At 34.7% G+C, this 24864-nt stretch overlaps 1 protein-coding gene across 2 annotated transcripts; it reads right to left on the bottom strand.

Annotated features, from left to right (window-relative positions):
- Positions 1–108: 108 nt before the first annotated feature.
- On the bottom strand, positions 109–24744 carry LOC123313816 (NADPH--cytochrome P450 reductase). 2 transcript variants are annotated; one of them, XM_044898851.1, is made up of 8 exons: positions 24599–24744; positions 11910–12094; positions 5739–5931; positions 5426–5575; positions 5180–5304; positions 2801–2989; positions 1130–2206; positions 109–777 (listed from the first exon to the last, which is right to left on the bottom strand). In XM_044898851.1, exons 2-8 carry the CDS (start codon positions 12083–12085, stop codon positions 633–635), a joined length of 2055 nt encoding a protein of 684 aa, XP_044754786.1. In that variant the 5' UTR covers positions 12086–12094; positions 24599–24744; the 3' UTR covers positions 109–632. The 2 variants fall into 2 exon arrangements, with proteins under 2 accessions (XP_044754786.1, XP_044754785.1); XM_044898850.1 differs by lacking the exon at positions 24599–24744 and adding an exon at positions 20362–20613.
- Positions 24745–24864: the final 120 nt, after the last annotated feature.

The following is a 24864-nucleotide window of genomic DNA, read 5'->3' as shown; positions in this document are numbered from 1 at the left end:
TTTGTATAATTCGTCCTGAAAAAAAATTATAGTTCAATTCATGAAGTTCAGGCTTCTTGTACCTTTTTTCTTCAATAACTCCCAATTTCTTAATAAAAAAAAGACCAATTTTTCTTATATTCATTTATTTACTCATATAAAATTCGCTTTCTTATTTAAAATGTCGCAAATAACAGATTCTCAATACATAAAACCCTTCCAAGACTTATCGACAAAAGGACAAATAACAAAAAGACAATATTAAAATAGTTTAGATACAATAGACTCTTTATATACAAATAATATAGGCACCTTTTTCAGCTTCATGTATTCAATCAAATATACATTCTTATTAGGCAAATGGGATTTTCAAGTCCGTTATGAATTCTAGAATCAATCAATGAGAAGAAATACGATTTAAAAAAAATTAATCATCTCACATTTTTTTAAGTGATGGATTATCTTTATCTATACTAAAGGGCATATAAATTTGATATGAAAATTCTTCAATGATTCACTTAAGGTATCACAAGTTCAACCATTTCAAACTTAATTCTTAATTTACAAATACCCCTGAGGTACTTGCAGAAATGGAAAAAATTTATTTCCTATTATCCTAAGTGAAAATCATCTTACTACATTTTCATTTTTGATTAACTCCAAACATCACTTGATAATCGTTTTTGGGTTTCCATTTTCTTCAAGAATGTTGAAGCTTGCTGTTCTGTCATTCCACCCTTCTCTTGAATTATTCGTAAAATAATATTCCTCACATCGTTGGCCATAGATTTAGCATCACTGTAAATACATTTAATTTCAATATAACAATCCAAAGATCTTTTTGATGGTAACTAGAATTAACTCTAGTTACGAAAATTAACACCAGGGTAATCAAAATAAAGAAAATCTATATGCTTGCGCATCTTCTGACATGAAGAGATCTACTAAACAGAGTTTTTCGTCGAGGATATACTCCCAAATTACTGCTTTCATATCGGATTTCAGTGTATCGCAATTTTTTGAGAGCAAAACATAGAGTAGGTACATCTCAAGAAAAACTCAAAAACCGTTTTTCCGATAAAAACGAAAATCACTTCATGGTTGTAAAGATTAAAAAGAGGAAAGAACTGAATAAAATCGGAAAACTTACCCACAAATGTAGAGGTTTCCGCCACTTTTGTTATTGTCCTCTTTGATAACATTCCATAGTTCATCAGCATTTTTCTCCAAAAGATGAGACACATAAATTTTTTCTGGTTGATCTCTAGAGAAGGCAAGGTGCATTTTAAGCAAACCACTCTTCTCATACATTTCAAGTTCTTCCTGGTATATGAAATCTTCGCTCTTCTTCCTACAACCAAAGTAGAGAATGGTATCCCCTACAGGCTTTCCACTTTCTTTTGCTACATTTCTTTCTTGAATGAAACCACGGAATGGCGCAAAACCAGTACCAGGTCCAATCATTATTATAGGAGTCTGAGTTTTGGATGGTAGCCTGAACTGCGATTTTCTTATGAAAATGGGTACTATGTAAGGTTCTTCTCCTTCTTTAGGTATTTTCTGCTTGAGCCATGTTGTAGCAACACCCTTGTTTGTTCTTCCAGTAGGTGTTTCATATTCAACTACTACAGCAGTTATATGAACGGAGTCTGGGTACAGTTTGGGTGAAGAAGAAATGGAATAGTAACGTGGTTGTAGTCGTGGTAGTAATTCGCAAAGATGGTCCAGCGCTGGCTTGCAAGATGGTATATCCTCTAAAATATGAACAATATTTCTGCAATCATCAATAACCCACTTCTGGTACAAAGCTTTGCCCTCTGTTGATATGCTTGATAATAGCTTTAATTTCTCCTTGTCCTCTGGATCTGAACAATACTCGATTAATTCCTTCAAGACGTGGGTTCTAGGGTGACTAGTTATATCCAAATAGTGCGTCAGGGCGGTTCTATAGGAACATGGCGAAGGGAATGGATGCTTCTTGCTGGAATCTTCGTCTGTATTGATGAGACAAAACACAGTGTTCAAATCTTTGCCAGTTAATTCTCCAAGCTTCTCCACCAGTTCGGTGTTATTCACTGGGTAAACAGCCAAATGGTCACCTGCCTCGTATCTCATTTTAGAGCCCTCTATATCGAATTCTATGTGCATGCAACTGCGATCCCCGTTTTTGTGCAATTCTCGGTTAACCAAAACCTTGGATAGGAATGGATTTTTAGCGTCGTAAGGCCTGTAAAAGGAATTTTATATTCTTCCCAATCGCATCAAACACATTTATGCCTAAAATACAAATTCTGCTCCGTAGAAGATTGTAAAAGATGAGGTGGACCAGAAAAATGAAAAAAACCCTGGTTAAACCGATTCCGATATGAAAATGGCTAAAATTTCCACACCTACCTGGGTTTCAAACAAAAAGGATTTTTGAATATACATTTTCAAGTTTTAACTCAGATCTTGATTTGAATAAAAGTTGATGAAAGTCCGTTACTGATATAATGAAGACTAACAATACTTCAACGACTTCAAAACCATTACAAGTGTTTCACCCAGCATAAGATGCCATATATCATAAATACAAAGCATTGTGGTTTCATGAAACTCGTCGTTTTGTAAGAGCGTGATATTGTCTTTTGAGCTGTATATTTCTCTAATCAAAAGAAATGTTGAACTGGGACATTTCGAAGATATCTTGATAATTTTAGAGTGAAAATTTTGATGTCTTTGGATTCTTGAATTTTTTTTCTAAACTGTTGAATAGTACGTACAATACTTTCAGCCAAAAAAATAGTTGGTCTGATAAAATGATATTTCTTTCTTTACTTACGGTCTTTGGTTCTTTAGAGAATGCAATCTAGCCATCTCGCCAGTGAAAATCCTGTCAGGTAGATCATCCACGAATTCTTCGAGGCGATATTGTCTCATGCTCACTTCTTCGCCAAAAGATTCTATTCCGAAGTAATCACATACTGCCGGCCAGAATTTATCTTTCCACATTATGAAGTCTTCCTCGATGCTGCGGAAAAGAATTCATTTGAACTGCCGCATTGAAACTAACTAATAAAAACATTTCAAAATAAAGTTGTATGTAAGAAGTGTTCTCCATCTGATTCTTACACCCTTTGGCATAATTGTAGATACAAGTTTGCTAGTATGGAAGCATCTTGAGTAGGTGAAAGTTGTTTCAAATAGACTGATTTATGATAAAAATTGAACAATTCCAAGGAGAAGCATTATTTTTTTCTATAAATACATTCCTTTCGTAGAGAAACACTTTGGAAATAAGTAGGTACAATAACAATAATAAGTAATTCAAGTAATTGAAATTACAATTGGAGATAAAGAGGCTTTTATCCACTTTCGTAGAAAAATAGAACATTTAAGTCATTTCTAGTGATTTAATACGCTTGTGTTCTCACTAAATGCATTTATTTGAGCAAACGTTCAAAATTCTGAATTTGGGAGGTTCTTTTACCATCTAGAAAAGGTTTTCCGTGGATAAAAACTAGCAGATCTTAGATTTAAACGAATAACAACATAATCAGAGATCACCATTTAAGAGGACTGATTACAATAAATGAATATTTATCCTTACAACCTATCTCATTGAAGGTCCATCGAAAGATTTAGATCTCATTATCAAGGAAAATTACAAGAGTCATCATTGGAAGAATGCAGTTTTTGAATGGCGATTTATAAGTTATTCATTCTCCATGGTAGGTATATCATCAAATTTTCATTAAGGTCGAAACTGAATTTCTGACACATGAGTAATAATGATACTTATACCCAGTTCGTATTATTGTATTTTTTATAAATGATACTGAAAATGTAAGCAAGGAGTTGCACAATACGTGATATGATGTGAGAATTTCGAATGGAAATCAGGATACAGACTCAAAGAGTCAAGGTCAAGAATAAATACGGAATCTGCTATTCAAATCATTGAATCAGACTTCAACTCAACCAGAACTTGTTTCGTCTTCATTCACGTAATATGTTCAGTATAACGACAGACTTAACGATGCCTTTTTTCGACTCGATGTCGATTTCTTTTAACGACGATTTAGTTTCAACTTGAACGAAATTTGGTATGACTTTTATTCTTGAACATTCTTCGACTTATTTGGACACGTGTATATCTCCCAGAAAAATCATCGTAGAACTAAATGTGATATAGATTCTGAAAGAGCAACTCTTCTAGTAATAAATCTCGGAATTTTATTGAGCTCGGTGCAACCGATCGGTCTTGATGGTTTTTTAACTGACCCCATCTTTTGGTGTGTTTCATACCAGATCTATTTAATAATAATAATTGATGGTGAAAAAAATTCTCTCACGTATAGTTTGGACACACACACATTCATAAATTCAGTTGCTCATTCATATAATCCTGGAGTATGAGGGTAAGTCAACTGTTAGTGGTCCTACGAGGGGTAAAGAAGATAAATGCCCTTTAAGAAATTAAGGCTAGGACAGCCAAGGAATCAACATAATATATCCGTTCGTAAGATAAATGTTATCGAATGCTAGAAAAACATTTTGCAAAGCTTAACCCGATTGATTTTTGCGTTGTAAAATTCGAAAACCTTATCAATATAACTTACAATTCGCTCAGAATTCGGTAGATGGACAGCTATTGAGTCATCATTTTCAAAGGTCGGCTTTTCTTATAAATAGGTCAGGGCAACTTTTGTTTTTTGAATTCGATATTTGAAACACGGGAGAAACTTCAAGGCATCTTGTAATTTATATCGAGTGTTTTGATTCGATTATTCCGACAGTGAGTAAAGGATCAAGGAAACTATACAAGGTGTCGGAGTAAATTACGATGAACTAGCTGAAACCAACCGAAATATGTGAACTTGTAGAGGAAAAAAAATTGTATTAGGGAATACAGAATCGTCCATTTAGAAGCTTGCAGGCAGGACAGGTCTAATATTACGTTTCGAGAGAGTTTATGAATGCTCAAGTTGGCTATACGGGTTCATTTAACATAAAAATTACTCTACCTCTACATCAAACACGATTATCAAGTTGACAAAGAAAAACTTTTCTGAAATTAAGCAATTCCATTCCGGTTGGGGCTGAATTAAGGCATCAGTCATTATGTAGAAATCGACTATATTAGTATTTAATATAGGTGTGAAATGAATAACAGCTATAAAGAAAATGAAAAAAAAGAACAATACATTTTGCTACTCACTTTGCATCGTCATCTCCAAGGCCGAGTTCATAGACCCTTGTAGCTCCAAGTTCTTCCATTCGTTTATCTACATAAATAGCTACCTCATTGTAATGTTCATAGGTTTTATTTCCGAGACCGAAGACCTGGAAATATTTAAAAAAAAATTACATGTAAAATCGAATTATAGGGCAAGTAGATTCCTAAGCGAACACACCTTCTAAAATTATGTTTGGAGGTAGTGAAAAAGACAAGGATTGCACTTACAGCGTAGTTGAGTCCTGTAAGATCTGCATCGCCGCTTTTCAGCCATTCGAAGAATTCCATAGCGTTGTCAGTAGGATCACCTTCACCATAAGTCGCCAGGCAGAAAACAGCCAGAGAGTTGGGGATGGTTTTCAAATTAACTAGTTCTTCCTGAAACCAGAAACCAATGCATAAAAATATTTGGCAAAATGGGCATTTCCACAAATTTTTAGAAAAATCAAAACACAGAAAGAGGGTCTGAAATTCTATGCTATGACCCAATGGAGTGTAATAGGGATTTACCTATAATCAAGGAAAATCAGATAATATTTACCATATCACATTCTTCTGGATCCGCAACCATGCCTTTCATCCTGTATCTGATACCTTCCTTGGCCAATCGTCCTGCAAACTCCTCCCCTGTTCCCGTTTGACTACCATAAAATACTACTAAACTTCTTCCCGAAGAATTCAACTTTGTGATGAAAGAAGTTTCAGTAGATGATTGTAGTGTCGTAATAGAGGGTCTGTAATAAAAAAAACAATCTAACAAATATTCGAATTTATGGGATGAGGGAATAACTAAAGTAAGCCATCATAATAAGACACACAATTATTTTCACAAAGATCTTACAAATCGTCCAATAAAGGAGTCGTATCATGATAAGGAATTCAAATTGAAAATTTCGCCTCTTAGAATCCAAAATTACCCTTCCATGTTTTCGAAAGATTCGAGTATGATAAATCATTTCAAAGGTTGATCTAGCCAGCAAGCACTTTATGATAGATCCATATCGTTTCTTTTTTTTTAGTTCTGATATATTAGGTGTTATCACATCGAATTCTTATTGCCACACATCTATTAAACTATTCTCAATTGCTATATTTCCATTTTATTCTAATTTGGGAAAGTTTTGAGAGATTTCATTCTGAGAACTGAATTGATGTCAAATGGTTGATAGGGTAATCAAAGTTTAGTGGAATCCGCCGTAGTACTATCTCTACACACTGTCAACCAAGAGCCGGGAATACACTATAAACTCCTTGAAGAAAATGTTCAAATTCTTTCGTTTGCTAAAGTCCTGATAACAGTGCCATCTAGCATCCTAGCTACACTGGTCAAAGTAACTACAGGTACTGCTAAAGATTATAATAATTGATATTAATATTAATTAAGGAGGTAATTAATTGGTTACTACAGCGTGTGACTACATCATACTAGTAACAGTCATACAAGTACCGAGTAGTTCAGTATCTCGAATCGCATCCGGGTTACAAAAACATTTTTCAATATAAGTAATGACAATTGTAAGTATATCACCCGCTCTTGAATATCAACAAGTTTTACAGTCTGAATCGAACTAGCCAACGTGCCATCGTTCGAACTCTGACACTAAAAACTACGAACGTCCAATCGAAGAAGACTAAAACCTGGCCGTGGTTTCGGTCTCACTTGAACTCACAGCAAAACTCCAACTCCGATAGAATATAGAGAATTTGGAACATATGTCATTGTCTTCGTTTTGGGTCTGATCTGGGGGAAGAAGATCTTGTTGTCTACTAGATGGCGTTCGATTACTTAATAATACTCAGAAGCTCGTCAAATGAAACCGAAACCATGGTCAGCATCTACTCGTCTTCGATGGGAAGAATGTTCGGTTCAGATCATTACTCTTGTTGATATTCATATCAGCAGGTGATATGCTCTGAATTAATTCTCATTATTGCATTCATTCATCACTGATATAGGGGTTATCTTATTTTCATTTTTTGTTATGAATCACAATGTCATAATACGCCTTCCCCACCACGCTGCAGGCAGACTGTATTGGGCGAGGCTATACTGTGCGAGAGAGTCATGCAAGTCGCGAGTATACAAGGCAGCAACCAACACTGTGGAACCATAGACTTATTATCCTGGTATGTAACCAGTCCTTAACAGAATACATAGTGGACAGTTCTACGAACCCAAAAGTAAGGCATTGAAAACTTTCAATTATAAAAAGAGTAAATGTCATTTGAGAATCCGAAATAAATTCATTCTATTGGACTGATCTGGGATACACTTCACAATATACATGGCGTTATCTCATTCAACAATATAAAATTATTCATATATGATTTAATGCCATCTTTCGACCATAACATATTATATGATATATTGCAACGAAAGATGAATAATTATAAAAAAATAATTGAAAGGAAACATGACATGACATTTGTTTTGTCATTAAAATTGTTTTAATTAGTTCTTGCTTTTACAACCCAAATCATGATTTACTGGTTCTGGTGGGGAAAATAATGTTCTTCTTTCAAAAAGTTTTGTTAAAAAACTGATTTGTACTTGAAATAGTCATAATCCCCGCTAATTTGGTTACAACTCAATAGGAGTGTCAATGGCTATGAACCGGAACAGTATTTAGGTTGTTGCTATCATTATCAACATGATAAATTGATAACCCGAGCACGCGGGGTCAGATGTCAAGAAGTTTTATAGTTTTACATGTGAAGATGTTCGAATAAAATAAAAGGGAACGCAAGTCACACAATGATCCGACCCAAAAAAGTTACTGTGACAAAAAACAAATGACATATCTATGATGACCATTTTGAGGATCATGCTTGAAGATGCAGAATTAACAATTTTCATTAATCCTGTTCGAAACTAGCACAGAATTCAGATTTCATAACTAGCACAACAATTTACACCTATTCAACTAAGCCGATAAAGAAATACCAGCAATTCCTGAAAACGTTAAAGTTAATGGTGGGTGTATGGTGAGTTCATGCGGAGTTCCTAGGAACTAGGACGCCATAAGCCAATGGGATTGCTCTTTTCTTAGGACCATGTTCAATGAAATATGCGTGGTGGAAATTGACAATCATACGGCATATAATGAGATGAAAGTACCTCGTCATTTATCATTTAGATAAGATTAGATTGATGCTCAGTTTCTGGGAATCAGCCCTCGACTGAACAATCCGTATAGACTTGTTTTCAATCGATAATTTAATTGGGTGCATTCGTTATATCATTTTTGCATCAGATTCTGTCAACCCAAACATATTGAAAACTTCCACCACTATACAAATCCGAGAAGCCACTGTAAAGGCCGGTCCACACTTCTCGTGCTCGTGCTCAGCTTACCTGAGAGCGCGCGAGCCCTACGAGCCTATGGCTTGTTGTCGATACATCAAAGGAAAGGATGGCTATGCTCGTCAAACCGTATGAATCATGTGGACGACGACAAGCCTACTAATGAAGAGGATCCTCGCGAGTCAAAACTTGACAGGACGAACACGGCCTACTAGACAAGCACAAGACCATAAATTAAGTCAAGTTGTGTGTTCTGTGCACAAGACGGGCGAGCACGAGAAAGAGTAGTGTGGACCGGCCTTAACATGCAGTGATAACGGCTCCATAACGCAGAGGTTGTGTACTCATAAGTTGTTTTCAGGAGATGCAACATTTCAAAAAATTCAAAAATGATGCACTTTGAACACATCAAAATAGTTAACAACATTTGTGAAAATCATGTCTGATTGGCCTAAATTTGTGTTGTAACTGCTGATTTCATATCTTTACATTTGTCAGATTTCAAATTTGTCCCGTTTTTTACTCTTCTCCGTCTGTCAGTCGAATTTTTCTCAGTTTCATTCATGTTATGTCAGTTGTGCTCATTTTATATAAAATTTGGAAAATCAGGTGACAATTTTGACGGAAAATCAGGAGATCTAACACAAATTTCAGTCAATCAGAAATGATCTCAATTATTTGGACCCAATGGACGAGTTCATTGCCAACCTTTTACTCGAAAAATCTCTCACTAGAAAAGTCTTTTTTTTTAATTCTATGTATTTATTCCTTAATCATTTTATATTGTATTGTCAAGGAAAGTTTCCACATTATTTGGTCTCACATTTACATGTGAAGTTGGCTACAACTACACATATGGTTCGATATAATTTCAGGTCAGGTGATCCAAGACTACCATCAAGTGACCACGGGCGCCAAATACCCTAATACGCCAATGTATTATAGATCTCCAAGTTGAGGGGCATTAGCGAAGAACCAAAGCTACTAACTTTCAAATATTAGTGTGAAATACTGTTTAATTAATTGCTTTTATTCCAGTCGATCCCATATTTTTTCTGTAACTGGTGTTTTGGCAAAGCAGCTTGAAAATTATAACTGATCACGTTGATAGGCTCATCGACAAAAAATGCCTCGTAACCTGCACGAATATGAAATATATACACATATACGATATAGATATGTACATTTTTGTGGTGACCAATTAGAATGAATTTTACCTTGGTCATGCACACTTGAAAATGCCGATAGCGATAGGAATGAATTATTCGAACGCGAATTTTTTTCGTTCGATAAAGGAACATGTTTCTGACTATTCGAATAGGAAAAGCTTATTATCATAGAAAGAATTATTATCTTAGATCTATACACGTAATTTTTTAAGAAATAAATAGAACTTTATTCGAAACACAAGTTCATGTATCATGTGAGATTTATCCTAAACAAAGAATTGAGTATCAACGGATCAAGACGACCAGTCAGAGTTATCAGAGATAACGATTTCTGTTTTCATCTAAGGAGATATCACAGGTATGCGAGATGTGAGCTATTGATTTATGGGAAGGCAATGTTGAAATTATTCATATTCTGCTTTTTCCACCTGACAAAAATTCCCGAATGCAAAGGAGACAGTGTGTGAAAATTGTTACAGCATTAGTTCAGATCATCTGAGATCATCCCGGACATCGTTATGTGAAAAACTTCTGAAACTTCAGCTAGATCGTCAGGTTAGATACCAGTTAGCAAGTTGCGGCTTCAAAAGACAGGGCTTCTAAAACTGATTCGATTGGAATGCTAGGTAACAAACAACCTAGCATTCCAACCAACTAACAAGTTGGAACTATTAGATCTTCACCTATTCAAAGGTTACCAGTTCTTTCAAACATTGTATATTCGTAGAGAGAGTGCAGTTATAAATTCTTGATATAAATTTTACTCCTTTCCCGACACATTTCCAATTCTGTCCATTATTCCACAAAATCCGATTGCAAGACTGAAATCGCGTAAACCCTTATGGTCTCTTTTGTTTGGCAGTCTGAATGGAATACGTGCACCATTTACAACCAAGAATTAGTTAAGTGATCCCTGTAATAGAGTTCCTGGTTCTGATCTTCCCAGAAAAATATGATGTATTCGGAATCGTATAAGGGCAGGTCATGGGAATTGCAATAGTAGGTATGCTTTTCCAATGGAATTTTGTTCAGAGCCTTAGTTTGAATGCAGGGAACTAGAAGAAATCATAAATCATCTGGTTAATCATTGTCCCATTTATGAATTTCAGGATGGTTTTAGGGCTATTGATGTGGTTTCCGAATATTTCTTGAATTTGGTTGTGAATTTTAGGTCAATCTAACATAGAGAACTCAATTTTATCTCACATTTTTCTGCTCTTGTTTTTTATCATTTCAGATGAAATTTTCTAGTAACTCGGAGAAGACTCCCTGGATTTTCTTTTTCTTCAAGAAAAGGATCAATTCTCGCAGTGCATGATGCCCTTCAATATGAGCTATTTCAGTTTATTTTGTACAATTTACTACACTTACGACTGCCTTTTCAAAAATGACTCAGACTTGACCTGTTGCTAGACCGGAAAATAAATAAAAAAGGAATAGAATAGGGATCCCGCATACATTTCTCTCTATTCGTGGCTTTCGGTTATCCGGAACACCTGTTATACATATGTTTCAGCAAAAACTGGGAGTTGCTTATATCAGTTTTTTAAACTTCATCAAGCTCTTGCGCTGTGTAACTTATGTTTATGGGGGATTTCATCAGCGCATTAGGGATAGCTCAAAATCGTCATCATTAATGCTAGGTTTAAGAGAACTAGGCGGGCACAAGACTGGCCAGCTCACTCTCCCGACATGAATTGCATCGAGCATGTCTGGACAGAGACGTCTAGAAAAATGTCATGCCTGGAACAACATATTAACAATCTGGAGCGGCTTTCCAACACTTTGCTGGATATGTGGATCAATTTGTACTAAAATTTCATATACTGTCTCATCGCAAGTATGCCTCGAAGAGTAGAATGTTTCAGACGAACTCATGGGGACCAACCAAGTACTAACTTCACCAAAACTCTCAATTTTCTCTTAATTTAATGTTTTCTTGTCATTCAAACCTAGTAGTTCTAGTAGTATTTCTCATTTTTTCAATTAATCCCAAAAAATTTTTGCACAAAACATAGTAGGTATATGTCGGAGGTAGTTTACATCTGCTAACTAAGTTTCAACTGGATCGAAAAGGCATTTCTTCAAATATCAAAAAATTAACAGGGATATGCCTAAAGTAGCTAAAAGAAACAACAACAAAATTTACACAAAACACAACCGATCTTCTGCTGTGGACTTCTCCAAGGAGAGACAACACATGAGTATTATTATCACGCAATAAAAAATTTAAACTCACTGTATCGAGTACGTCCTTTTGGCGGCATTGTCCCTCTCCTGTTTCCTCTTGTTCAAGAAATAATATCCAATGCCCCCAACAAGTATGGCGATGATGACGACGTCCAAAGTGGTGAAGAGACTCTCGGAAGCTTCGGGCATTTGCTTGGCCCTCATTCCCGCCTCAGCCTCAGGCATTTTGGTCACCTGCAAAATTTTACCTCACTCAACAAACCGCACAAATCAGTTATGGACAATTTTCAAAATACTCCAGTCATTTCGAGATAACACGGTGCGAATGAATACGCGAATCGGCCAAGGATACTATGGATTCGGACTTATCTACTGATAACTCCGAGTAGTTTTCTTCATTGTTTGCAAATCTCCAAAATTAGCAAAATTGAAATTCCTACGAAGTTCGGACACCTTGACGTCGATTCGTATATGAATAATGTTGAAAGGAAATTTCGCCTGGAATGTTATAATTCTACAATTCAGACTTGAGCATTTGCCAACGTCATGATCTCATTGAAAAATCGTTCATTTTACGCTTACCTACAATGGCGAATCTAAAGGCTCCACACATCACAGTATATGTCTGTTAATATGCGAATATCTGGATTATGTACGTGTGTGGAGGGTTTAAAGACGAATATTTGTTGAAAAGATATACAGGGTGAGTCTTTGACTCGTATATATATTTCAACAGTAAATTTTTGAGATCACTATTTTGAAAAACCATAAAAAAATTTCATTTTCATTTTTATCCCACAAACGGTTTTATCGAATGAAATGAATTTCAGAATATAGTTTTGCATTCATTTGATTAATCTTTCTCGAACAAAAGATATTACCCTCGTCTTCCAGTCTTTTCATTATGATCATTACGTACCATAAAAATACCAAAAATTCAAAGAACCCAACTCTAGAAGCTGGACGCTACCTAATGAATATTTGAACGTTTTGTAAAATAGTAGTATTCTTCATATTTTCTCGTATAATTGTAATGGAGTTTGTTTCGATGACAGAACTAACTTATTAGTATTTCCAAGAAACCATGAGGTCTCAGACATATATTGATGAAATTATTGATGGCTTAGTCCCATCATTTTAGGCAGGTATTGGCAATAATTTCTGGATAATACTGCACTGCCATAGAGATCCCACCAGGTGATAATTGCCAAAGAAAACCATGGTATTCCATCTCCAAGATTACCTCCAATATCCTCTGACCTAAATCCGATCGAACAAAGAAAACGTCAAGCAGTTATTGAACGACTGGTGGTAATACTTCGTATTAGGGATGCATTTTAGAAATTTTCAGTTTCGATTTTTCGTAAAATTTTAAACTTTTCTGAATAAAGTATTTTTGTTTTGTGAATTCATAATTTCTTCGAAATCTTATTATTAAAACATGAAAAACCCTGCATATGGATATTTCAAAACGAAATAGTGCTTAACTGAAAAGGAAAAAAAAACCAATTCAATATCCATAACTTTTGACGAGCAGTTTATAATCAAATTATGAATGGAAAATACTCGATTGTATTGATTGAATATTGAAAAACTTGTTCTCTGTGTCTTTAGCTCAAGCTTCCAGAATTTTTTACCTTCCTCGGGAGCAGTTGCAATAGCGGAATGAAGGAAAAAATGTAAATGTAATACACGTGTTTCAATAGACACCAACAATAGTGACCAACAACCTTGGTGTCACGTGTTAAACCAGCCTAATGAGAAAGGCCTAATTATAAAAAATCTCCAATTCCTGGTGTAGGTAACATGTAACATGATTCGACTTGTTGAAAGATATCTCGGATAGCACGGAACTAACTGTTTTTCAATATCAACCTCCAAACATTAGGATCAGAGAATGCATTGTTGAAATCCGTACCTTTTTATGAATATCGAAATTTAATATATCGTACGATTACCATTAAAACAATGATATGAATTGGAAATTGATATGGTAATGCCATGACCTTATTGAGAGTGGAAAATATTGATTGAATTTTCTATTGTGAAATGTTAAGGCATCGAATTGAAATTTTCTACAGGAAATCATTTTATTTTAGGCTTCGCCATGATCTAAGGAATTACCTATAAGAATATAGGTCCAGAGAATAGCAGTGCAAGGATTCTGAATATAGTATTCGAATAATCGATTAAATTTGTCTGTTTGAATACCTCATCGAATCGGTATTTTTGAATTCGTTTATCCTCGTTATCGTTCCTTGATAGGAACTATCTATATAAAAACCATTTTCACAACGAAAAATAGGAAAACTGACTGAAGCGTGGCCACTTCATGTATATTCAACAAAAAAACTGAAGATGTCAGAAACAAACAATGCAGAACGCATGTTTCATTATGCAAGAAAATCAACTTCTACTAAAACATATTGTAACAGTACACAGCATCCTTGACTTATACATATGTACATTTCAACAGTAGGTACCTTCGTGAGGTCAAAAGAATCACCATTTTTTTCGATTCGGCCAAGATAGAAAGATATCCATAAGTTTTCATAATAGGCAATTTCTACCCCTGGAAAAACAAAATTCCCTTCAGAATAACAAGCTAAATCTACGACTCATCTGTGAATCTTTTAAACAGAGTTACAATCAGCTAAAGTACCCAATTTTTCTAATTTCATAGATATTTTTATTTCTTATACCTACCAGATTTTACTCGAAAACGGCCTAATGAGATTTTATGAAAATGTTTTTGTTTTCCAAAATGGTCACATGTTCATTAGGAAGCATTAAATTTATTTTTGAGTGTTGGGTTCTTTGAATTTTGGGTATTTTTATGTGTAATGGTCATAATGAAAAATCCTGGAAGCAGTGGGAGGAATTTTGTGTTTGGAGAAGATTCATCACATCTGTGAAAAACAATATTTCAAAAATCATCCTATTCGATGAAATCATTGGTGAGATACAACTCAAAATTATATTCTTTATGGATTTCCGACATACTGTATCTTTTCAACTGAGTCGAATAAAAAAATGGGGATGGGAAAAAGTGTTTATTAGGACATCAGGAATCTAGTCTAGTCTAGAATATGTACAGGCTGGGCAAAATTCGTTGTCTACTGAGGGGATCTCGAGAACTATAGCAGCTAGAAGAAAACGGATGACACATTTCCGAGCACTTTTTTCAGAGAAACAAAGAATGGTGAAAACTGTAGCCTGATTGAGAGGAGATTTTGACGATTTCGAGAAAAGTTCTTATAACTTTTATGTCTTTGAAGTTACGGATCTGAAACTTGAACCTTCTACATGCAGGAATTTTTTACGTAGAATCCACTGACGAGCTCGAAATACCTTTCGTCAGTAGATTCTACGTATAAAAGTGCCTAAAAAGGTTCAATTTCAAATATGTTACTTCAGAGACAAACAAGTTATGAGAACTTTTCGAAATCTCGATTTTTGTTTATAACTCAAAATCTGAAAATAATAGGCCTATTCTGTGTTTTCAGATTTGGATTATATAGGAAAAAAGAATGTGTCATCCGTTTTCTTAAAGCTGCTATAGTTCTTGAGATCCCCTCAGTAGACAACAAATTTTGCCCTCCCTGTACAAATCAAAGACTGGGGAATAACTCAATTTATTTATTTTTTATTATTTCCAATAACATTATTTGTAGACTGTCAATGTCAGACAAGCAATCCTAAAATACGTGGTTTGACTGTGAATTCCGTGAAGGATGGTACAAAGTCTGGAGCCCGAGTCTCATGAGCATTTGCAATGTCATGATCTCATTGAAAAATCGTTCATTTTACGTTTACAATGGCGAATCTAAAGGCTCCACACATCAGACTATATGTCTGTTATTATGCGAATATCAGATTTATGTACGTGTGTGGAGGGTTTAAAGACCAACATTTGTTGAAGAGATGTACACACGTGCTAATAAACTGCTCGTCAAAAGTCGAGGATATTGATGTTTTCCGAAGATAAATATTCTCAGTATCATCAATATTTTTTGTCGATTACATAAACTTATAATGATTTCAGAAATATTTTCTAGTTTTATCAAGTTTGATTATTTTTATCCACTTCAATGATTTTCTCTTCAGACTGTGTTCCGTTTTCAATAAGATCAAACGGTTCTACGCCACCTAAATCGAACAAACTGGAAATTTGAACGTCAAATTTTGAAAACTTCTGAATGTGAAACCTGTGTTTAGTCTGAAGCCCATTTCATAGCGCACTCTCCCATTCTACATGGTGATTCAAAAAACGATCAAACTGACGTCGTGCAATGAAAAGTCTGTAGTATGCGATGCCCCACACATAGTATTCAATAAGATGCATTCAGTCGAAATGTATGCTCAATCCAAAAACGCATGCACCTTGTTATGAACAAATTCTTGCCAAGGAGGAGGCGGTACGCTGATATTTAAATCAAATTCGCTAAAGACGATCCTGATTATGTTAACATGACTCGAACTCTGAACCTCACTAACGATATAAATTAAAAATAATTCGATATTTTAGTACATCGACTACTTGAATGGGAAGGTTATTCCACATTATCGAATTTCTCGCTAAATTAACAACTAGTCTTTGTCGAATTGATAATATCTGACGTGTGAGTTTAGTTCAGAAACATCCGACAGTAATCTGATGGTTTACTTTATTATTTTTTCAATGCCAACTGAGAATATTCAACATGGTCATCGAAAACATCGATTGGAATTTGTTCTTAATGAAATTGAAACTTGCATATATATTTGTATGTTCATTTTCATTTAAAAGCACGACTAAAACTTGCCTCTTGTATATTCAACTTTGAATTCTTTTCCGCCAAATTCAAAACTCATACTATTATATATGACTAATGACTTTAATGAATCTTAGACATGCGATAGTCGACACAAGGTTAGAAACAATTCTGCCAATTATTCCAAACAGCAATATCAGTTAATATGTACTTACACGCTCCAGAAATTTTAGTAATTTTGTCATAAACACGTAGACAAGAAAAACCATTACGTAAAAACTTTTCCGAGTCATTGTTACTTCTAGAAACGACAACAATCGTATAAACTGAATAAAACCTTCTGAAGGGGCCTCTATAAAAATAGAGCAATAGGGGGAGAACTTTTTATCTGGCATGGATATTGAGAATTGATTGGGGAGACATTTATAGGGGTGCACAGTCGATCAATTCAGTAGCATATAAATTAATCTGAGAATCAATTGATATCATGAGTGCAAATTGAATATGAGGGTGGGAAATATCAGATTTTCTCACAGGGTGAATTAAGAAGTTCAAAATGTTCGAGACATCAATTTTATTTGATGTATCGCTTCTAAAGGTACAAAAAAAAAACAATAAAGATCATCATAATAATGATTATTTCAACAGATAAATTTCGATTTGGAGTAGGTACCTAAGTACTAGATTACATTCCAAATGAATAACGTACCTAACAGAAATAATAAAACGAAGAAATATGGACGCTTAGAAACATGAATGGTCTGAAAGTGGTGAATACCACCCTGCTTTTTCAAATGAGAATACCCAATTTTTATATCATACTGTGAATCTGCAAGAAATTCTTATTTTGAAGTACTCCATTAGTCACAATTTTTGACGTAGCTACTTTTTTCATATTATGTTTTCATATCATATCTTGAAAACCGTTCAACATAATTTCAGCTATAGGGTTATTTGGGTAACCTCCCCTCTTTTTCTAAGTGGAATCGACTGAAACAATAAAAAATATAGGTTATAATTTAAAAGACTTGAGTTTCTATTAATTCGATTTTTCTAACTTTATGATCTTCTGATAGACGCCCTCAACATTTTGGGTCCAAACAGCAAACACTGTAATGTTCTCGGTTATGTTACATCATAGGGGAAAAATTTAAATCGGTAAAGATTTCTTCGAGAAAATCTCCCAAGCCAGAAGATCAAAAGGAATGTGACTTTCCATCATTTTTTTAATGGAATACCAACAACTCATAAACCTTTGAGTTTTCACCCAAGATGCGGTATATGGTTGAAATTGCCATCAAATCAGCTATCTAACGATGCAAAGATATACTGAGTGTGCTAAGTGAAATAAGAAAGTGGTAGGTTGTTTCCAGTAAAGCCGAAAGTTGCAGAGCTGTGAAAATATTTTAGGGAGAAAGTTCATTGTCAAAAATCGAAAAATGCAACATTTTCGGCAAAAAAGTATATTTTTTTCTCCATAAGCTTCTAATGAGGTCATCGAGGTGAATCAAGGTGTATAGCAACAAAATACATCAAAAATAATTTTTTTTACACGAGAACATTTTTGGACTTATGTCAGGTGAGAGAAAAATTCAACAAGTTAACCAGGTGTTTCAAATTTTGTTTTTATTCGCTGCACAATATTTTATTGGGTGATTGCGACATTATAGACTAATTATCGTCAAACGTGAACTGAAATATGAAGGTCTGAATTTTTTTGTGGAATATAAAATTTACGTAATGAGGAAAATGCTCTTATACATTTCGCGTATCTACATAACATCAGCCTTGATGAAAAATATTAATGACCTACTTATATTTTTGTACATTATAATTATAAATTATAACTGACAAAGAACCGGATAATGCATTCATCAATCATGAAACAAATATTGGAGTATTTTATGGTTGTCTATATTTTAGGACGAATAATATTCAAATTTACCCCAATAATATTTGTTTCAAAGAGTGGAGTCTTGATCCTTTCATCAGTTCCATTTTATTGCTCTAATATTTATCACTCAATAACTAGCTGGGGTAATTACATGAAGTAAGAAAGAAGTGTTACATGAAGTACGAATCTAATTTCATCAATTCACCTTCATATCACTAGTTTTAGGGAAAAACCCTGGAGGGAGAACAAACGTCAAATTTTTTTCATCCACAACTTAAAACGCTAATTGCAAAAAATTCATGGTTATGAATTTTTTATAACACGCTCGATTCTGAAGGTTCTTCATATGCTTCGAACGTCAATAAATTATAATGAACAGATATGATGAACGCTGCAAGTTCTTCATTTCCAGGTATTCAATATGAACCCAAAGATGCAATCATCAAAATGTAGAATATTTTTTGGTTTCATGAATTCAGGTTCGGTGGAACTGAGCTTGAGTTTACGTAATACATTCATGATTATTATCAATGTTGATTGTCGACAGCACGTTTTCCACGTTCCTTCAGATTTCTTTTCCGTCTTTTGGGGCAGATTAGAATAACTTTCACATCCCAGCTCTAGCAAGTAAAACGAACTTCTTCACTATGAAATCAATTTTCATTTTTTTTAATTCAGACTCTTCATATCACTGAATGCCACTAATTATCAAAGATAATAAACCGAAATAAGCATAATTCCCATTTGAAAGATTTTAACTTTGACTTACGAACGGTAGGAGGTGGTTATGTATCGAAACAATAAATTTAAAAAGAAACTAAAAATGTCCGTTCCTTCGTATTACTGAAGATCATCGAGATCTTATATGGTTTCAAGAACACCTCATCTTTAAAATTTTACTGTTTTCTCATTTACCTATCTTTAAACATCGATGGAAATGATCTGAATTGAAATTTGATTTCCCATTCTTTCGAAAATTGAATAAATAACATGTAGAATAAATCTATTTGAAAAAAAACCGATAGTATGTTCTGCTGAGAATCCAAAATCAGGAACAATGGAACAGGTTCAAGAACACAAATTCTTATGATTCCAATACTAAACTGACATCCAAAGGTAGTTGAAATTGATACATTGAACGAAGAAGAATCAATTTGCAAATAGAAATTAAGTGTAGTAGGTACCTATCGCTGAACGCTCGTAAATCGATCGTTACTCTGTTATATGTTTTATTACCGGATTGAAAATTTGTTAGGAGGCAATTTTCATTCTTTGAAGCTCCAAATCAAGATTATTTTTCTTATTACACTTTTTTATAGTGTGAATTTCTATCGATTCAATATAACTCCTGAAATACAAAAAAACAATTTGCGAACTAATAGATAGATCGACAGATCATAACTAAGGCATAAATAGGGATTTAATTACTAGAATGTCAGTCTGCGAACAATAATTCCCGATTGACGTACGAATTAGTACTGAAAAATAATGCTGAAATCAGCAAAGTTTCAAATTCGAAATCAATGGTCATTTCTCCTTTTAGAATCTGTTCAGAAAAACCTCATTACTTGATAGAAGGTTTTTCAGAATTCGATATAATTGTAATTATTATTCTAAATACATCGGACCTCAGAAACAGTTACGTTGATTCAAGGAATGTTACTCGCTTCAAAAAATGATGAAAGAAGCCGAACTCAACTAACAGTAAATTCCATAAAATACTGACAACGTTGATATCTCGTCATTTACGTCTGTGTTGATAACAAGTGATCGAAAATTCGTTTCCACATGCTGAAACACTGATGAGCTGACGTGACGAACAACATGTGACTCGACTAAATCGGTCGACTCACCAGTAAGGCCGAAGAAACCCAGGTAGCAGATGCAACAAGTAGCGAGAACATTTTCCCCTTGGATTTGGTGTTTTAATTCCGAAATTTCACGTCACCGCACTGACCACTGGAGAGCGACGATCACCACGTTACTATGCCTCGATTACCTATGAGTTTGTGGCGGCGCGCATCTACATGTGCTCAATAAATGTATGTCTAGTCCGTACGAGCCTTGAACGATCAGAGTTTCCTGTGTAGAAGTTGATGTATTTTGCATTCAACTCCTGGGGATATTGTGGTTCCACATTTCACTCCTACTAAATTGTGGCGGAGCATCATCTGATGGATCGAACGATTAAAAACGTCACCTGGTGCAGTGCCGGTTTAAGGGTATTTCGAGGCCCCGTGACACTGGCGGATCTCCTCACTCCTGGCACCGTCAGAAATCATGTTCAGGGGAGAGGGAAATTAGCTAAAAATGTATGAAAAGGCACCATGTTTTATGATAGGTTAATGCAGAGCTCCTACGAATTAAGACCTAAGAAAAGGGCTGATGGCAAACACATGAGCACCATCTGCCAATTAGATTGGTCCCTTTCTTAGGTATTAGTTCTTAGTAACTCTGCATAAATTCACCATAAGTTTTCCTTCACCCACCTGAAGATGCTATCTTTATACAGGGTGGTCCAACGAAAACTGAACACCCCGATTTTTCGACCTTCAAAATGATAATGTGGAAAATCGCTCGGACCCTTCAATTTCTGATTCGAGGAGAAACAATTTTTCCGCTTTTTTCATCCCCGTAACTTCAACCTGTTAACGGTTAAGAGAGTGTATGAAATTGACGAAGGACGTGGCTGTCTTAGGTCATGTAGCAAGGGATCCGACCTGTAGTACTATGAAATTGTCCGATGTATCTGGTGTTTTACGCACAACAATGATAAGCATAAACAACATAAATTCCATCCTTATAAGATACGATTGGTTCAGGAACTGAATGAGGATGATCCCGATCGCCACCTCCAGTTCTGTGAAGTGGTCAGTGAAATGATTAACGGTAAAAAAAACTACATGTGCCATATCTGTTTTTCGGACGAATGTTCATTTTACCTTAAGGGCATTGCAAACCGGCATAACTTTCGGTATTGGTTATATAAAAATCCAAGATTATTTTGTGCGGTGCATACTCATCAGCTTCCCCAAAAATTAAATGTTTGGGCGGGTATTTTAAGGAATCACATAATCGGCCCTTTTTCATACCCGGTAATCTCACTGGCTAAATTTATTCAGATCTAGACCTCTTGCAAGTATAGGAGAATGCAGAAGACCATCAAACGATCAATTTCCAACAAGATGGCGCACCACCTGATTTCATTCAACAGATGCGTCAGTTCTCAGATCAAAAGGCCACCCAGATCACCTGATCTGGCTCCACTGGACTTTTTTCCATGGTGTCACCTGATATCCAAGATTTACGCTACCCAGCCTGAGTCACTGGATGATTTGCGAACTCGGATCATTAATGAATGCCGTCAAATTACACCAGAAATCTTGAGTAATGTACGTGAACGTTTTCATCAAGTATCGGCCACATCTACCTATTCAATATAGAAATTTCAATGTCCAATTCTTGTAAAACTAAATATGAAAGTAAAAAAAGGTGGAATACTTTGAAGAGAAGAATCTGAGCTCGTGAAAGCATATCGGTAATAACGGAACAACTGGTAAAATCAGTTTTTGAAGGGGATGGAAAGTGTGGGTGTGTGTGTGAGCAACACAAAATCATCGCATATCTAAATGTGATACATGTTTTAAACAGAGAGATTATTACATTTCAGTAATAAATCTCGAATTTTCATCGAGCTTCTTTGAGTGGCGGTTGATCATGTAGGGGTAGGGACATAATTTTATATCTGAAATATATAGGTGTTTGTTGATATACAGTAAATATTTGAAAGAACACTATTATAAAAATCATTTATATATGAACAGGTAAATAAAATCATTTTCCGATATTAGAAAATATATTTCAAGTTCTCCAAGGGGGGGCATGGCCACCATGGCCATATCTTCAACTCTGATGATAAGATTCAAAATAATTCCTTATTTCAGATTCATTAAATCGTGAAGTTCGCTCTACTTTCATTCAGTGGACTGAGTGGACGTTTTTTAATTCAAGCCTAAGGTCAAGTTCAAAGAATATAATGGAAATGCGTATTTAGTTACGTTAAGAATCTGCATTTTATCTGCTAATAAAGTATCACGACATCACGATCAAGGTACTTATTACCGAATGTTTTCCATCATAGGAATATTTCTATCGCAATGGAAGTGTGTTTACATTTCTTATCGATATAGACTAGACTAGAGCGTTTCTTCATGACAATGCTCACCATTAAAAGTTGAGCAGACGACCCTTTTAAATTTGAGTTCAAATGAAAAATGACTTATATTATAGCATTGAGTACTCAAAGATTATAGGTACTCGTAGAATCAACAAAAGTTGATAATGTAATAATGTCTTGAATTTATTTTTGTTCACGAATTGTTTGAGAAACAGATTCCATTCTGTTCGACATGCAATACAAAGATTCAACCATTTGACAATCAACAACGTTGACATTTCTTCAAAATAGGACTCAACTTGAGAAAAGAAAGCGTGGACTCTATCCACATGGTCTTCATTAACGATTGTAACATGTAACATCGCAGTTGGCTTCGAATTACTTCGCTCCTCTTACTAAAGGATTCTTGAATAAATATGAACTTAAATTTCATAATTGACTCCCACTTAGTATGTTACAATAATTTATAAAAATCCTATATTATTAGGTCTATGAGTGATGAGTATTGAATAACAAGACATAAACAAATTTCCGAACCTAAGTATGTATGTATATATACTATATACATATTTGAACATACATAAGTGTCCTCTCTCGCCTCTGCCTATGATACGAGACCCTAAATGAAAAAGAGGCGTATGGGAAATCAAAAATCTGGAATCATATAGCATGAATCCTTTACAACAAACTCGACTAATAATTGCATTTGCTAAGTATTCATTCATTTCAATCTAATAATGATAGGTAGAGTATTGCCTACAATATTACATCAACATTGTTCATAAAACATGTGTCCAACCTAATAATCGACTAAAAAAGCAGATTTCCTGTATAATACGATGTGCAAAGTCCAGTTGCTTGCGATATTGCGGTTTACGTATTGAACTCAGAGATGTGTAAAGTACTAGTTCCTTTCTTCTAAAATGTGATATTTATCCAATATCAAACCCACTTTCAAAATTCAAATTCCTTTCAATCTACATTTTACCACTTCCATAATATATGTACCTACCGTGATACAATGAACTAATAATGGATTATTAGTTCTCTGCCAGAATGCAATATAGACCATATTAGTGAGGTTAGAATCACTCAATTGGCGGGAGATCCATATTCAAATTTTTTTACAAAGGAATCGACTTTAAGATGGAATATCGCTAGCTAGAAGTAAATGTTAATATAGAGACATGCAAAATTGGGTACCACAATTATTAGAGGTTGTTTCCAAGTACATTTTACATCACAAAATACTTTTATATGTCCTAAAATCAAAATTGAACACATTATTATACGGAATATATCCGTATGTCGTAGATCATTTCTGCTATACGTCAATCATGAACCGTAACAAAGAAAATGACATGCTACGCTTGCGCGTTAGAATGATGTCAGCTTCAGAGGTTAGAAACGAAATGAAGCTACGACAAACTTCCATGGATCTTGCTGACCAATTTTATATTGATCCATTATTAAAAAAATATACCATTTCATTACGAAATTTTGTTTTCAACTTGTTAAGAAAGGATCATAGAACACATTCCAACAGGAATAAATCTTAAGAAATTCGCTAAAATATCCAAAAACAGGCGAGAAGTAGGCGGCATTTTTAGTCCCATAAGAAATGCATAGGGAAATCAGGGACCAGATCCACGGATGGATCGCGATTCAAATTTCCCGCCTAACCTCACTAATATGGTCTATAGGTACCATATTCCAGAACGAAATCACAAATTCTATTTGCAGATTACCATGATGAGTTTAATAGATAAGTATCAGAGATGAAGAAACCTGATAGTGCAACAATGAATTACGATTTACTATGCAAAAACGAGCAATTATATGTTTATATACAATGAATGGAATCAACGTTCACCAAAGCTCATACGCCACAAATCATACTATACTCCACTTACCTATCAACAAACGTACCTATTTGAATTTTTCTTAAGGTATTTTACTACTAAAATGATAACTATCTAAGATGAGCACTTGCACATATCTTGAACGAAACAGAAAGAGGTTAGATAACGGATTGAGATTGTTGAGAAATTGAATTGTCAAGTTTAAAAGCAATTAATTTTCGGGATAATAATACACACTTCCGTTTGCGCATTTGATGAGAAAGATTTTATCGTGACCACTTATTTTCATAGCTTTTCCACAGTTTCTTTGCTGGAGT

Source organism: Coccinella septempunctata, chromosome 5 (genome assembly GCF_907165205.1).
Source record: "Coccinella septempunctata chromosome 5, icCocSept1.1, whole genome shotgun sequence".
Classification (NCBI taxonomy): domain Eukaryota; kingdom Metazoa; phylum Arthropoda; class Insecta; order Coleoptera; family Coccinellidae; genus Coccinella; species Coccinella septempunctata.
Note: the sequence above shows the minus strand (reverse complement) of the source record. Positions and strands in the feature narration are given on the sequence as shown.